The sequence below is a fragment of the Babylonia areolata genome, chromosome 18, assembly GCF_041734735.1.
Source record: "Babylonia areolata isolate BAREFJ2019XMU chromosome 18, ASM4173473v1, whole genome shotgun sequence".
Lineage (NCBI taxonomy): Eukaryota > Metazoa > Mollusca > Gastropoda > Neogastropoda > Buccinidae > Babylonia > Babylonia areolata.
In genome coordinates this window covers 54,376,925-54,389,141 of record NC_134893.1, presented here as the reverse complement: position 1 = coordinate 54,389,141, position 12,217 = coordinate 54,376,925, and the positions used below count along the sequence as shown (strand labels likewise).

Genomic DNA, 12,217 nt, shown 5'->3' with positions numbered 1-12,217 from the left:
TTATCCCGAACCCTTCAGTCTAATATCATCTTAGATGAACAGACTATAAATAAATAAACGAACGAATCCTGAACCTTTCTCCTCCTCCCCCCTCCTCCTCTTCCTCTTCTCCTTCCTCCTCCTCCCCCTCCTCCTCCTCCCCCTCCTTCTCCTCCTCCTCCCCCTCCTTCTCCTCCTCCTCCTCCCCTCCTTCTCATTCTCCTCCTTCTCCTTCCTCCTCCTTCTTCTCCTCCTTCTCCCCCCCTCTTCCCTCCCCATCCTCCTCCTCCCTCCTCCTCCTCCTCCCCCCCCTCCTCCTCCAAGTAGTTCCAGGGATCAGTACACGCCGTCGTCAATGATGACCTGCTCCAGCGGTCGGCCCTCCTGCACACAGGTGTTCACCGCTCGCAACACCTGCACCAGCCTCCTGTCCAGCGCCTGCAGGTGTCCCTCGATCAGCACAGGGCTCACCTGCAACCGACCCAAAAAGTAAAGATGATTTTATATAGCGATGTTTATTCATTTATTGCTTGTTCATCTAAGATGATGATATTAGATCAAATATAAAAAAAATCTTCTTCTTCTTCGGTTTTTTTTCTTTCTCTTCATCTTCTTTTCCTCCTTATTTCTATTATTATCATTTTTAAAATTTTTTTTTATTGTTGTTACTTAGAAATCATCATTCTGAAAATTAATGACAGGGGAAGAATTATTCAACTGGAAAAGGGTGGGGGGGGGGGGGGCGGTTGAGGTGGAGGGGGTGTGGGGAGGGGACTGAGAAAGGAATATATATATATATATATATATATATATATATATATATATATATATATATATCGAGAGATAGAGCGAGAACAGAATGTGGGAAAGAGTGCAAAAAAAAAAAAAAAGATTAAAGAGATGATTAAATGGAGAAATATATATATCTCTCTCTGAAAAAAGAAAAAGAGACAACAACTATGTGGGCTGTAAGAAGACACAAAGAACAGTAGGTACATTTTCGTCACGAGAAAACATAGAATGTAGCAGTATTAGAAATATCGGAAGACGAAATCATTTACTTAATCTAATCACTGTTGTCAGCTAGTTATCAATATAAACGCACATCACGCAGAAAGTGAAAAAAAAGTATGTATCAATTACTTTAGTAATCCGCAATTAAGATAACGATAATGTAGCAACTGTGAAGTATTGCACCAAATTCTTGTACGTGATGATTGTGTCAAATTTGATGGAGTCTCCCATCAGACCGACGGATGAGTAGGCAGGCAGGCTTATCTGTCGGTGTGTGTCCTCATATGGGAGAAGAGGCCGATTCTGGATGCGCAGCACTTCCCACAGGTGTTGCAAGGGAAAACGTCTCCAGAAGTTGAGCCCTGCTTCCTTCGCTCACGCTTTTCCTTAATGGCCAGCATTCTCTTGTTTTTAAACGTCTTTATGCCACTAGAGCACATCCTCCTCCAGCGAGAGCGGTCAAGGGCATCAGTTTCCCAGGAAGCGATGTCTATGTCACAGGCTTTGAGGTTTGTCTTCAAGGTGTCCTTGAAGCGCTTGCAGGGTCTTCCAAGTTCGCGGTGGCGGTCTCACTTTGGGAGGGTGGGAGAAGGGGGGGATGTGAGGGGGGGGGGGAAGGTTTGCTCTCTCTGTCTCCACGACTGAGCGATCATTGTCGTCAGCACAATGGACAGTCTCTCGGACAAAGCGTTTAGTCCGGACGTTTACGTTCACACCCACCCCGTGTATACGACCCTAGAGGAGGAGGTTGGGGGAGCCTAACAGGTGGTGGCCTATGTATATCAAAACAGAACAGGTACTACTTCTTCTTCGTCCGTTGGGCTGCAACTCCCACGTTCACTCTTATGTACACGAGTGGGCTTTTACGTGTATGACTGTTTTTAACCCCGCCTTGTAAGGCAGCCATGCTTTGTTTTTCGGGGGTGGTATTACTGAAGACAAGCCGAAATGACTCAGCAGCAGTGAGGATCTTCTCAGGTGAGTGGCCTCCTGGCGACAACCTAACGGTGAAAAAAACCCCCATCAAATTAAATCAAATCCTAACAAACCCAGGGGTGAGTTGGGAGGATGGGTTGTGACAGAAGCGTTTTTGTTTAGTTTGAGGCTACACATAGCAAAGAGTGGTAGCTCTCTCCATTCGCAAGGTACACAACTTGACGTCAGTGCTGCTTACGCTACCGATTCAGCTAGCACACAGGTAAGCAACATGCACACTGGAACAAACCCAGACACTTCCTAAAAAAAAGAAAAAAAAGAAAAAAAAGAAGAAAAAAAAGGAAGCGCCGGGCCTCTCTTAATTCCAACCATTTGACAAGTGCACACAGCGGCAATGACAGAAGAAATGTACTAACTCAAACTAGCTTTTATTCAAGACTGACAAAGCCTCTTAATCCCGAATAAACTACATACAGAATACACGGACAACGCGGAACAAATACAAATGGTTGCCTCGATGATTTAAAAAAAAAAATTAATGTGATTAACAAATAGCAAAGAGGCTGTTGCACAGCTGGGGGGTTGTTGGGAGGGGGTTGGCGGACAGACTGACCTGGTCGGTGGACAATGACATCCTCATGACCAGACTGAGGGGCCAGGGGGGGTGGGGGGAGGGTGTCGGGGGGGGGGGGAGGGAGGGGGATGGCGGACAGACTGACCTGGTCGGTGGACAGCGACATCTTCATGACCAGACTGAGGGGGCAGGGGGGTTGGGGGGGGGGGGTCAGGGGGGGAGGGGGGGAGGGAGGGGGATGGCGGACAGACTGACCTGGTCGGTGGACAGTGACATCTTCATGACCAGACTGAGGGGGCAGGAGGGTTGGGGGGGGTGGGAGGAGGGAAGGGGGATGGCGGACAGACTGACCTGATCGGTGGACAGCGACATCTTCATGACCAGACTGAGGGGGCAGGGGGGTGGTGGGGGAGGGTGTCGGGGGGGGGAGGGAGGGGGATGGCGGACAGACTGACCTGGTCGGTGGACAGCGACATCTTCATGACCAGGCTGAGGGGGGAGGGGCCCCAGTACAGGCGGGCCAGCCGCTGCAGGGTGGACAGACGCAGCATACAGCACTGCACCATGGGGGCCAGGCACGACACGTCGTCCTCATGCTGCTTGCCGAACCTGACACACACACACACACACAGTATGCAGCGTGTGTGGTGGTAGTTGTTGCTGTTGTTGTTGATGCTGCTGCTGTTGTTGCTGCTCTTGATGGTGGTGTTTGTTGTTATTGTTGATGTGTATGTGTGGAGGTGGGGTGTGTGTGTGTGTGTGTGTGTGTGTGTGTGTGTGTGTGTGTGTGTGTGTGTGTGTGTGTGTGTGTTTTGGGGGAAAGTGGGGGCGGGGGGGGAGGGGGGGGGGGGTCGCAGGGTAATTTGTGTGTGTGTGTGTGTGTGTGTGTGTGTGTCGGGGCTCGTGTACGTTTATGTGTATTGGTTTGTGCTTTCATATCTGTGAAACTACATGTTTATTGTATACCTGTTATGCATGCATGCATGCATGCATGCGTGTGTGTGTGTGTGTGTGTGTGTGTGTGTGTGTGTGTGTGTGTGTGTGTGCGTGCGTATGTGTATGTCTGTCTGCATGATTTACATTTATTTGCTTATTTGCTTTGCTATCATCATTATTGTCTTTTTATTTCATTTTCATTTACTGTTATTATCATTACTTATTATTATTATTATTATTATAACGTTGTTTTGTTGTTTTTGTTGTGTTTTGATTATTATCATTAAAAAATGTATTTTATTAATGTTTTTTCTCAAGGCCTGCTGACTAAGCGCGTTGGGTTACAGGTGCTGGTCAGGCATCTGTTTAGCAGATACGGTGTCGCGTATATGGATTTGTCCGAACGCAGTTCGCCTCCTTAAGCTACTGATACTAATACTGTTGCTGCTGCTGTTGTTGGTGTTGATGGTGATGATGATGATGGTGTTGTTGTTGTTGTTGTTGTTATTGATGAAGTTGTTGTTGATGATACTGTTCTTGTTGTTGATGGTGTTGTTGTTGGTGGTGATGTTGTTGATGATGCTGTTGTTGTCGTTGATGATGATGTTTCAGTTTCAGTTGCTCAAGGAGGCGTCACTGCGTTCGGACAAACCATATACGTTACACCACATATACACACATACCTCATCCTCTACCCCACCTCCCCCCGCACTCCGACCTCCTCTCTCTCTCTCTCTCTCTCACACACACACACACACACACACGTACACAGATCTCTCCTGACACTTGTGTACACTTACACTCATGTTGATGATGTTGTTGTAGTTGCTACTGTTGTTGTTGTTGTTATTGTTGACGCTGTTGATGCTGTTGCTGTTGTTGCTACTAATGATGCTGTTATTGATGTTGTTGATGATGCTGTTGTTGCTGTTGTTGTTGTGTGTGTTTGAGTGCATGTGTTTTTTTTAACTTTTACTTTGATTCTATTTGATTATTGACAATCACTGATCTGACTGGATCATTGGTTTGTGGCGTTCATGGACAATTCGATTCTTGCTTTCTGTATGTATGTCTGTTTGTCTGTCTGTCTATCTTTTATCTCTCCCTCATTGTCACGGAGAGTGTGTTTGTGTATTCCTGTGTGTATTCACGTACGTCACTAAATGTCTTTTATCACTGTATTGATCACATCGATATTTCTTGAACACACGCGCGCGCGAACACACAGACACACAGACACAGACACACACACACACACACACACACACACACTGACCCACGGCCGTTGTCCAGATGGAGAGGGATGGAATTATTGTTGAAAGACTCGAACGTCTCGTAGTGGTGACGGTCCAAGTTACCTGCACACACACACACACACACACACACACACACGCACACATACGCACACACACACACACGCACGCACACACGCACGCACACACACACACACACATGCATGCACACACGCACACACACACACATGCACACACACACACACACGCGCGCGCGCACACACGCACACAAACACACGCACACACACATACACACACACACACACGCACACACACACACACACACACACACACACACACACACACACACACACACACACACACACACACACACGCACACACACACATACACACACACTGTCCTGTCATCTGCTTACAGTGTCCAACATGCTGTGGGCTACGGGACGACTTTATCATATTTTTCTTTTTCGAAAGGACACAGAAAAATGAAACGTAAAACAAGTACAACAACAACCAAGCCAACCAATAAACAAAAAAATCCCACAAAACAACAGAAAAACAAACAAACAAAAATACCAACGACCAAAAAACACGACAACAGAAGGATTGTCCTCTGGCAAAATTCTGTTAAAAAAAATGCATTTTACTATGCATATCGTAGGACTCAACTTCGTGACAGACACTTATTTGTCTAGCCGAGCCCATTATCACTAGGCCACCACTCCACAGTTATTGAATTTACGTTGACTCTGGTGTTAAAAACCTCGAGCCTGTGGAGGACACTCACTGGCTTCACCTGAAATGGCCAAGCAACCAGATACCGACGGGGCGTCAAACTCCATAACTCATGCCCCACCCCCTCCCCCCGACCCACAAAGTCCCTAGAAAAAATGTCCAGGATGAACTCGTTGATACTCGCTTCACACCCCAGCCCCCCCCCCCCCCCCACCTCGCCCCCGTACCCCCGCCACACCTCGTTTTTCTAGCCGAGCCCATTATCACTAGGTCACCACTCCACAGTTATTGATTTTACGTTGACTCTGGTGTTAAAAACCTCGAGCCTGTGGAGGACACTCACTGGCTTCACCTGAAATGGCCAAGCAACCAGATACCGACGGGGCGTCAAACTCCATAACTCATGCCCCACCCCCTCCCCCCGACCCCGCGCCCCGACCCACAAAGTCCCTAGAAGAAAACCAGGACAAACTCGTTGACACTCGCTTGCTTGTCGGGTGTATAACCACTAAGCCACCTACTTCCAATAATAGGAGCGTCAAACTGAACCCCCACCCCACCCCACGGCCCCCAACCTCGCCCCCCACCCCTCCCGCTCCCCCCTCCCCCCTCCCCAAACCACACCCCACTGGAACAAACCTATGAGTAAGTGCAGGATGAACGTGTGGGAGACTAGCTTCTTTCCTTGCTGGGCGCGTTACCACTAAACCACCCACTTCCAAGAATAGGAGCGACAAATTACAAACCTCTCACGGCCCAAACTCCCCCTACACAAACCACCCCACAGGAACATACCCATGAGGATGTCCAGGATGAACCCGTTGATACTCGCTTCACTGTCGGGCATATAACCACTAGGCCACCCACTTCCGATAATAGGAGTGTCAAAGTCCAAAACCCCTCACAGCCCCAGCCAGCCCCCCCCCCCCGCCCCCGCCCCCGTACCCCCACCACACCTCCGCGCGCCCCTCCTCCCACAAACCACCACACAGGAACATACCCATGAGGATGTCCAAGATGAACGTGTGGAGACTCGTTTCGCTTCTTTCCTTGCTGGGTGCATTAACCGTAGGTCACCCACTTCCAAGTATAAGAGCGACAAACTCAAAACACCTCACGGTCCCAGCCTGCCCCCCCCCCCCCCAGCCATCCACAAACCACCCCACAGGAACAAACCTATTAGCAAGTCCGGAACGAACCTGTGGACACCCGCTTCTTAGTCGAGCGAATAACCGTTAGGCCACCCACTTCCAAGAATAGCAGCGACAAACTCCAACACTCTCACGGCCCAAACCCCCCCCCCCCACTTCCCCCCACACACACACCACAGGAACAAACCCTATGAGCAAGTCCGGAACGAACCTGTGGACACCCACTTCTTAGTCAAGCGAATAACCATCAGGCCATCCACTCCCAATGGGAGCGTCAAACTCAAAACAGCTTACGCTGGAAGCCCAGAGGTAACGCGTCCGTCTTGGAAGCGAGAGAATCTGAACGCACTGGTTCGAATCCCACAGTCGTCAGTATTTTCTCCCCCACCCCTCTAGAACTTCAGTGGTCATCTGGACGCTAGTCACTTGGAAGAGACGATAAACCGAGGTCCCGTGCGCAGCATGCACATAGCGCACGTAAAAGAACCCACGGCAAAAAAAGGGTTGTGAATCGGAAAATTGTATAGAAAAATCCACTTCGATGGGGAAAAAAAACTGCAGGAAAAAAAACACGGTGGCGCTCTCAGTGTAGCGACGTGCTCTCCCTGGGGAGAGCAGCTCGAATTTCACACAGAGAAATCTGTTGTGACAAAAAGAGTAATACAGTACAATGCAATGCAATACAAGCCCCCCCCCCCCCCCCCGACCCCCCCACCCCTCCACCCCGCAACCCCTCTACTTGACTCCCCCCCCCCTACCTCAACAACCCCCTCCCCCTAACCCCTCCCCACTCACACCTTTCATTGTAACGTACCCATGAGGAAGTCCAGCACAGACATGTCCACGATGTCCATCAGCCGGCGGCCTGTGTTGTACGGTGAACGTCTCCTGATCCTGTCACACAGGTCGTCGTGCGTTTCCCAGTAGGCCTTCTTCCGCTTGCTGTAGGAGCGCTTCCAGGGGTTGCGCCAGGTGGCGCGGTCCGCCCTGCTGTCCGGGGGCAGAAAAGCCATGAGGGAGCCCTCCACCTGGTCCGGGTGGCCGCACACCGGGTGGCTCGAATCGCAGTAGTAGGAGCAGTAACCGTGGAAGCACAGGTTTCCGGCTGACGTTGTTGTTTGGGGGTAGGGAAGAGAGAGTGTAAAAAAAAAAAGGTTAAGAAAGGGTAAATAAATAAGTTAATAAATAAATAAATGAATAAACAAACAAACGAACGAATAAATAAATAAATGAATAAATAAATAAAGTCATAAAGTAATAAACATTTCCAAAGGGCGTGGAAGGGTTGGTGGGGTGTAAAATGAAGTGGGGGGAGGGGAGGGCGTGAAGTGTTGGTTGTATCACGGTGATGTGGTAGTATTTGTGAATTAATCGATCATACCATCAACAAACACTTAACCGAATGGAAGAACAAACGAAAAATGCTAATAAATAAGTAAACTCAGTCTGGCTTCGTGAGTGAGCGATTATTGCCTCGTTAGGGACCCTAGCTCAGCAGGTGTTGTCGTCCTAAGAACGTTCAATCAGAACAGGCACTACTGAACACCACCGAAGTGATTCAGCAGCAGTTGCAGGGTCTCTTCTGGTGTGTGGCCTCCTGACAACCTAACATCAATCGTTCCCCTGTAGATTGCCGATACGCTGGGACTGCGACAGACGAACCGGGGTGTGGCCGTACAGGGAGTGTGTGTGTGTGTGTGGGGGGGGGGGTAGGGGGGGGGGACTCGGGATGACCCCTGTGGGAATAATGCGCACTGAAAACGTTGCAGATGATGAGGGAAATAAAGGAGGACAGTAAAGCCAGCCCTGGGAGCACTCACCGGGGGAGACGAAGAAGGTTTTGGCCAGTTTACTGTCAGCAAGGTCCCTGATGTCCCGGGTCAGATTGACCAGCCGCCCCGCCACAGGGGGCACCCGGTTATAGCCCAGCACCCTGGGACAAACATGCATCTACTTGAAACCCGTTATAGACCAGTTACCTGATAGCAAACATACATCTAATGGAAACCCGTCACAGCCCAGTACACAGGTCAATGCTCAAGTGTACCCGATTTCATCAAGAACAGAGATCGGGAATATTTCATAATTTGACCCCTGTTGAGGCATGGAAGATATACAGTAACACCATTGACATTATACACCAAAATTACAACGTAAACAGCAGTTAAAGCATAGCATTAAATTTTGTGATACAAATAGAGAAACAACGATTATGTCGTCTTGCAATCTTTCCCTGGTTCACAGCCAGTGTTCACACGTACCCGCTTCAGGCCCGATACACAAGGGCACATGTACCCGGTTGTACCCAGTTCCGTGGGACACAGTGGATGTTCCTGTGTACCCGGTTATACCCAGTACGCTGAGACACAATGTTCACGCGTACCCAGTTATATGCAGTGCCCTGGGACACAGTCAATGTTCACGAGTACCCGGTTTTACTCAGTTCCCCGGGGCACAGTCAATGTTCACACGTACCCGGTTATAACCCAGTACCCTAGACATACACACACCAAAATGTACCCGCTCATAAACCACAGTATCTATGCGTACCCGGATATAACCCAATACCCTGGACACATCCATGCCCAGTTATAACAATGCCTTGGACATACTTTGCCTCACGTGCAACCCCGTTGCATAGCAACCCTGTGCGTCACTCTTCTTCTTCTTCTTCTTCGTTCGTGGGCTGCAACCCCCACTTTCACTCGTATGCACACGAGTGGGCTTTTACGTGTATGACCGTTTTCAACCCGTCATGTAGGCAGCCATACTCCGCTTTCGGGGGTGTGCATGCTGGGTATGTTCTTGTTTCCATAACCCACCGAACGCTGACATGGATTACAGGATCTTTAACGTGCGTATTTGATCTTCTGCTTGCATATACACACGAAGGGGGTTCAGGCAGTAGGAGGTCTGCACATGTGTTGACCTGGGAGATCGTAAAAATCTCCACCCTTTACCCACCAGGCGCCGTCACCGTGATTCGAACTCGGGACCCTCAGATTGAAAGTCCAACGCTTTAACCACTCGGCTATTGCGCCCGTCTGTGCGTCACTCAACTCACCTGTCCAAGTGGAAAGCACCTATTTCGGCCACGTGCCGCTCGTAGTCGGCAAAATAGAAATGGTCTGGAAGGGTCTCTGTTTCGCGAGGAAACCTGCAGCAGTTTTTTTAATTTTTATTTTATTTAAATATCACAAACAGTGACAATACTGGCAGCCGCTCTCACAACTATGCATGCAAAGACACCCAACATACATTCAAATCATAACATTAATTTAAGTTAAATCATGAAAAAGAAGTTCCATGTAGGGAAAGGCCGGAGACAAGTCTGTTGTGGTCAGCTTGGAGATATGATTAGATTTACATCCGATATATTAATCTGACGCGATGCAGACAATGTTACGTTTTTTATTTTTATTTTTTTTTATTTTTATTTATTTATTTTTTTTTGCTGCTGTGTTTTTATGCCGCTAATTACCCCCTCTCCCCCCGTCAGCCCCCCCCCCCCAACCCCCCCTCACCCCAAATCATCCCTTGGATAGTTGGTGTGTGATTGCTGTTGTTCTTTTGAATCGCTAACTTTTTTTTTTTTTTACTAAGAAAAATTCATTTGGACAAGTTTGTTTGGTGATAACATTCTGGAAATTATGTTTCTGTTTTGTGTCTTGGCGAACGTTTTTTTTTTTTTTTTGTTTGTTTGTTCTCGAAATTCTTTCGGAAATTTGACTTGTCTTTTCGTTGTTCTTTTTTTTTTGTGGTGTTATTTGCAATGTTCTTTTTATTTATCTATTATTTTTATTATCATGATTATTTCTTTAAACTTTGTGTGTGATTTTGGTTTATTTGTTTGGCTGAAGCTGCATTTCTTTCTTTCTTTCCTCTTCTTTTATTTTTCTGGGTCAATCGCTATTTTGTTGTTGCTGTTGTTGTTGTTTGTTGTTGTTCCATTTCTTGTTGTTTTTTTTTTCCCACGGCGCTGCCATCGGGTCCATCACATCTGCATCTGGCACTTTACTTTTCTCCGCCCCGCTTCCATTATCCAAGGATGAAAAACAAAAATACATTGTGTGCGTGCATACGTACGAGTGTGTGTGTGTGTGTGTGTGTGTGTGTGTGTGTGTGTGTGTGTGTGTGTGTGTGTGTGTGTGTGTGTGTGTGTGTGTGTGTGTGTGTGTGTGTGTGTGTCTGTGTGTGTGAAAAGCACAAAGAAAGCTACGCACAGGGCCAAAAGAGGACAGGTCGAGACATTGGGAAAAGGTGAGGTGACCGAAGAAGGAGGAGGTGGGTGGAGGGTGGGGGGGAAACAGAGGGGATGGGGACGTGGGGGGTGGAGGGGGAGGCGGCGGTGGTGGTGGTAGTGGTGGTGGGACAGGGGGGAGGGGGGGGGGGGGGGGGGGGGGGTCAGAAAGCTTCTTCAGTGTGTGAAGACAGGAAACGGCTGTCACTCAAGACAGGAAACCCAAGAGGCTGTTGTTGTTGTTGTTGATGTCGATGAACGCTGCTTCAGATTATTGTCTTCTTTGTTTGTTTGTTTGTTTCACCCTCCTGCCGCTGGGCGGGAAGGGCGTGGGGGGGGGGGGGGGGGGGGGGGGGGGGTGGGAAGCGGGGTGTGTGTGTGTGTGTGAAGGAAAGGGTGGGGATGTTGTTTACTCGATGTTGGCCTTTAGTTTTTGACAGGTTCGATTGTTGTTGAAAGCGACACTGTTGCTCCTCCGTCATTTGTGACCTTGAGATTGAGCTGTTGTTGCTGTTGTTGTTGTTGCAGCTGCGTCATTGTGACCTTGAGAGTGAGCTGTTGTTGTTATTGTTGCTGCTGTGTTATTGTGACCGTGAGAGTGAGCTGCTGTTGTTGTTGTTGTTGCTACTGTCATTGTGACCTTGAGAGTGAGCTGTTGTTGATGTTGCTGTGTCATTGTGACCTTGAGAGTGAGCTGTTGTTGATGTTGCTGTGTCATTGTGACCTTGAGAGTGAGCTGTTGTTGTTGTTGCTGCGTCAATGTGACCTTGAGAGTGAGTTGTTGTTGTTGCTGTTGTTGTTGTTGTTGTTGTTGTTGTTGTTGTTGTTACTGCTGCTGCTACTGTTGATGCTGTTGTTTTGTGTGTGGGTGAGTGTGTGTGTGTGGGTGTGTGTGTTTGGGGGAGGTGGGGTTCAGAGACAGAGAGAGAGGGAGAGGGGAGGGACAGAGAGGGAGGGAGGGAGAAAGAGAGAGAGAGAGAGAGAGAGAGAGAGAGGGGCGAGGGGGGGGGGGGGAGAAGTCCTACAGAAGGAATGTGATAAAGAACACACACACACACACACACACTGATAGATGGATAAGAGAGGGAGAGAGAGAGAGAGAGAGAGAGAGAGAGAGAGAGAGAGAGAGAGAGAGAGAGAGAGTGTGAGTGAGGGGGCGGGGAGGGGAAGAGAAATATGTCATCAGTATCGACAACCGGATGACTAAAGCCACATTGCTGTTATCATCAAATCCACGTAGACAGTTGTAATTAATAGTAAAATTACTACGACCATCACCAATATCACTTATACTACAGCTATTGTCACCACCATGATGCAATGAAATGAATATATTCATGCATGCACACAAATGAGAAGAAAATGAAAAAAAAAGCAAAACAAGCAAACAAAACAAAGT

General features: G+C 48.3%; 1 protein-coding gene across 1 annotated transcript in view; it reads right to left on the bottom strand.

Annotated features, from left to right (window-relative positions):
- Window positions 1–283: 283 nt before the first annotated feature.
- The window catches only part of LOC143292915 (extracellular serine/threonine protein CG31145-like), a 31,213-nt gene continuing 19,279 nt past the window's right edge, over window positions 284–12,217 (bottom strand). The window contains exons 5-10 of the mRNA XM_076603607.1: window positions 9,643–9,735; window positions 8,399–8,511; window positions 7,393–7,683; window positions 4,716–4,797; window positions 2,959–3,112; window positions 284–450 (exon numbers count right to left, since the gene is read on the bottom strand). Coding sequence (XP_076459722.1) covers window positions 316–450; window positions 2,959–3,112; window positions 4,716–4,797; window positions 7,393–7,683; window positions 8,399–8,511; window positions 9,643–9,735 — 868 coding nt within the window. The 3' untranslated portion in view covers window positions 284–315. The remainder of the gene's footprint in view (window positions 451–2,958; window positions 3,113–4,715; window positions 4,798–7,392; window positions 7,684–8,398; window positions 8,512–9,642; window positions 9,736–12,217) is intronic.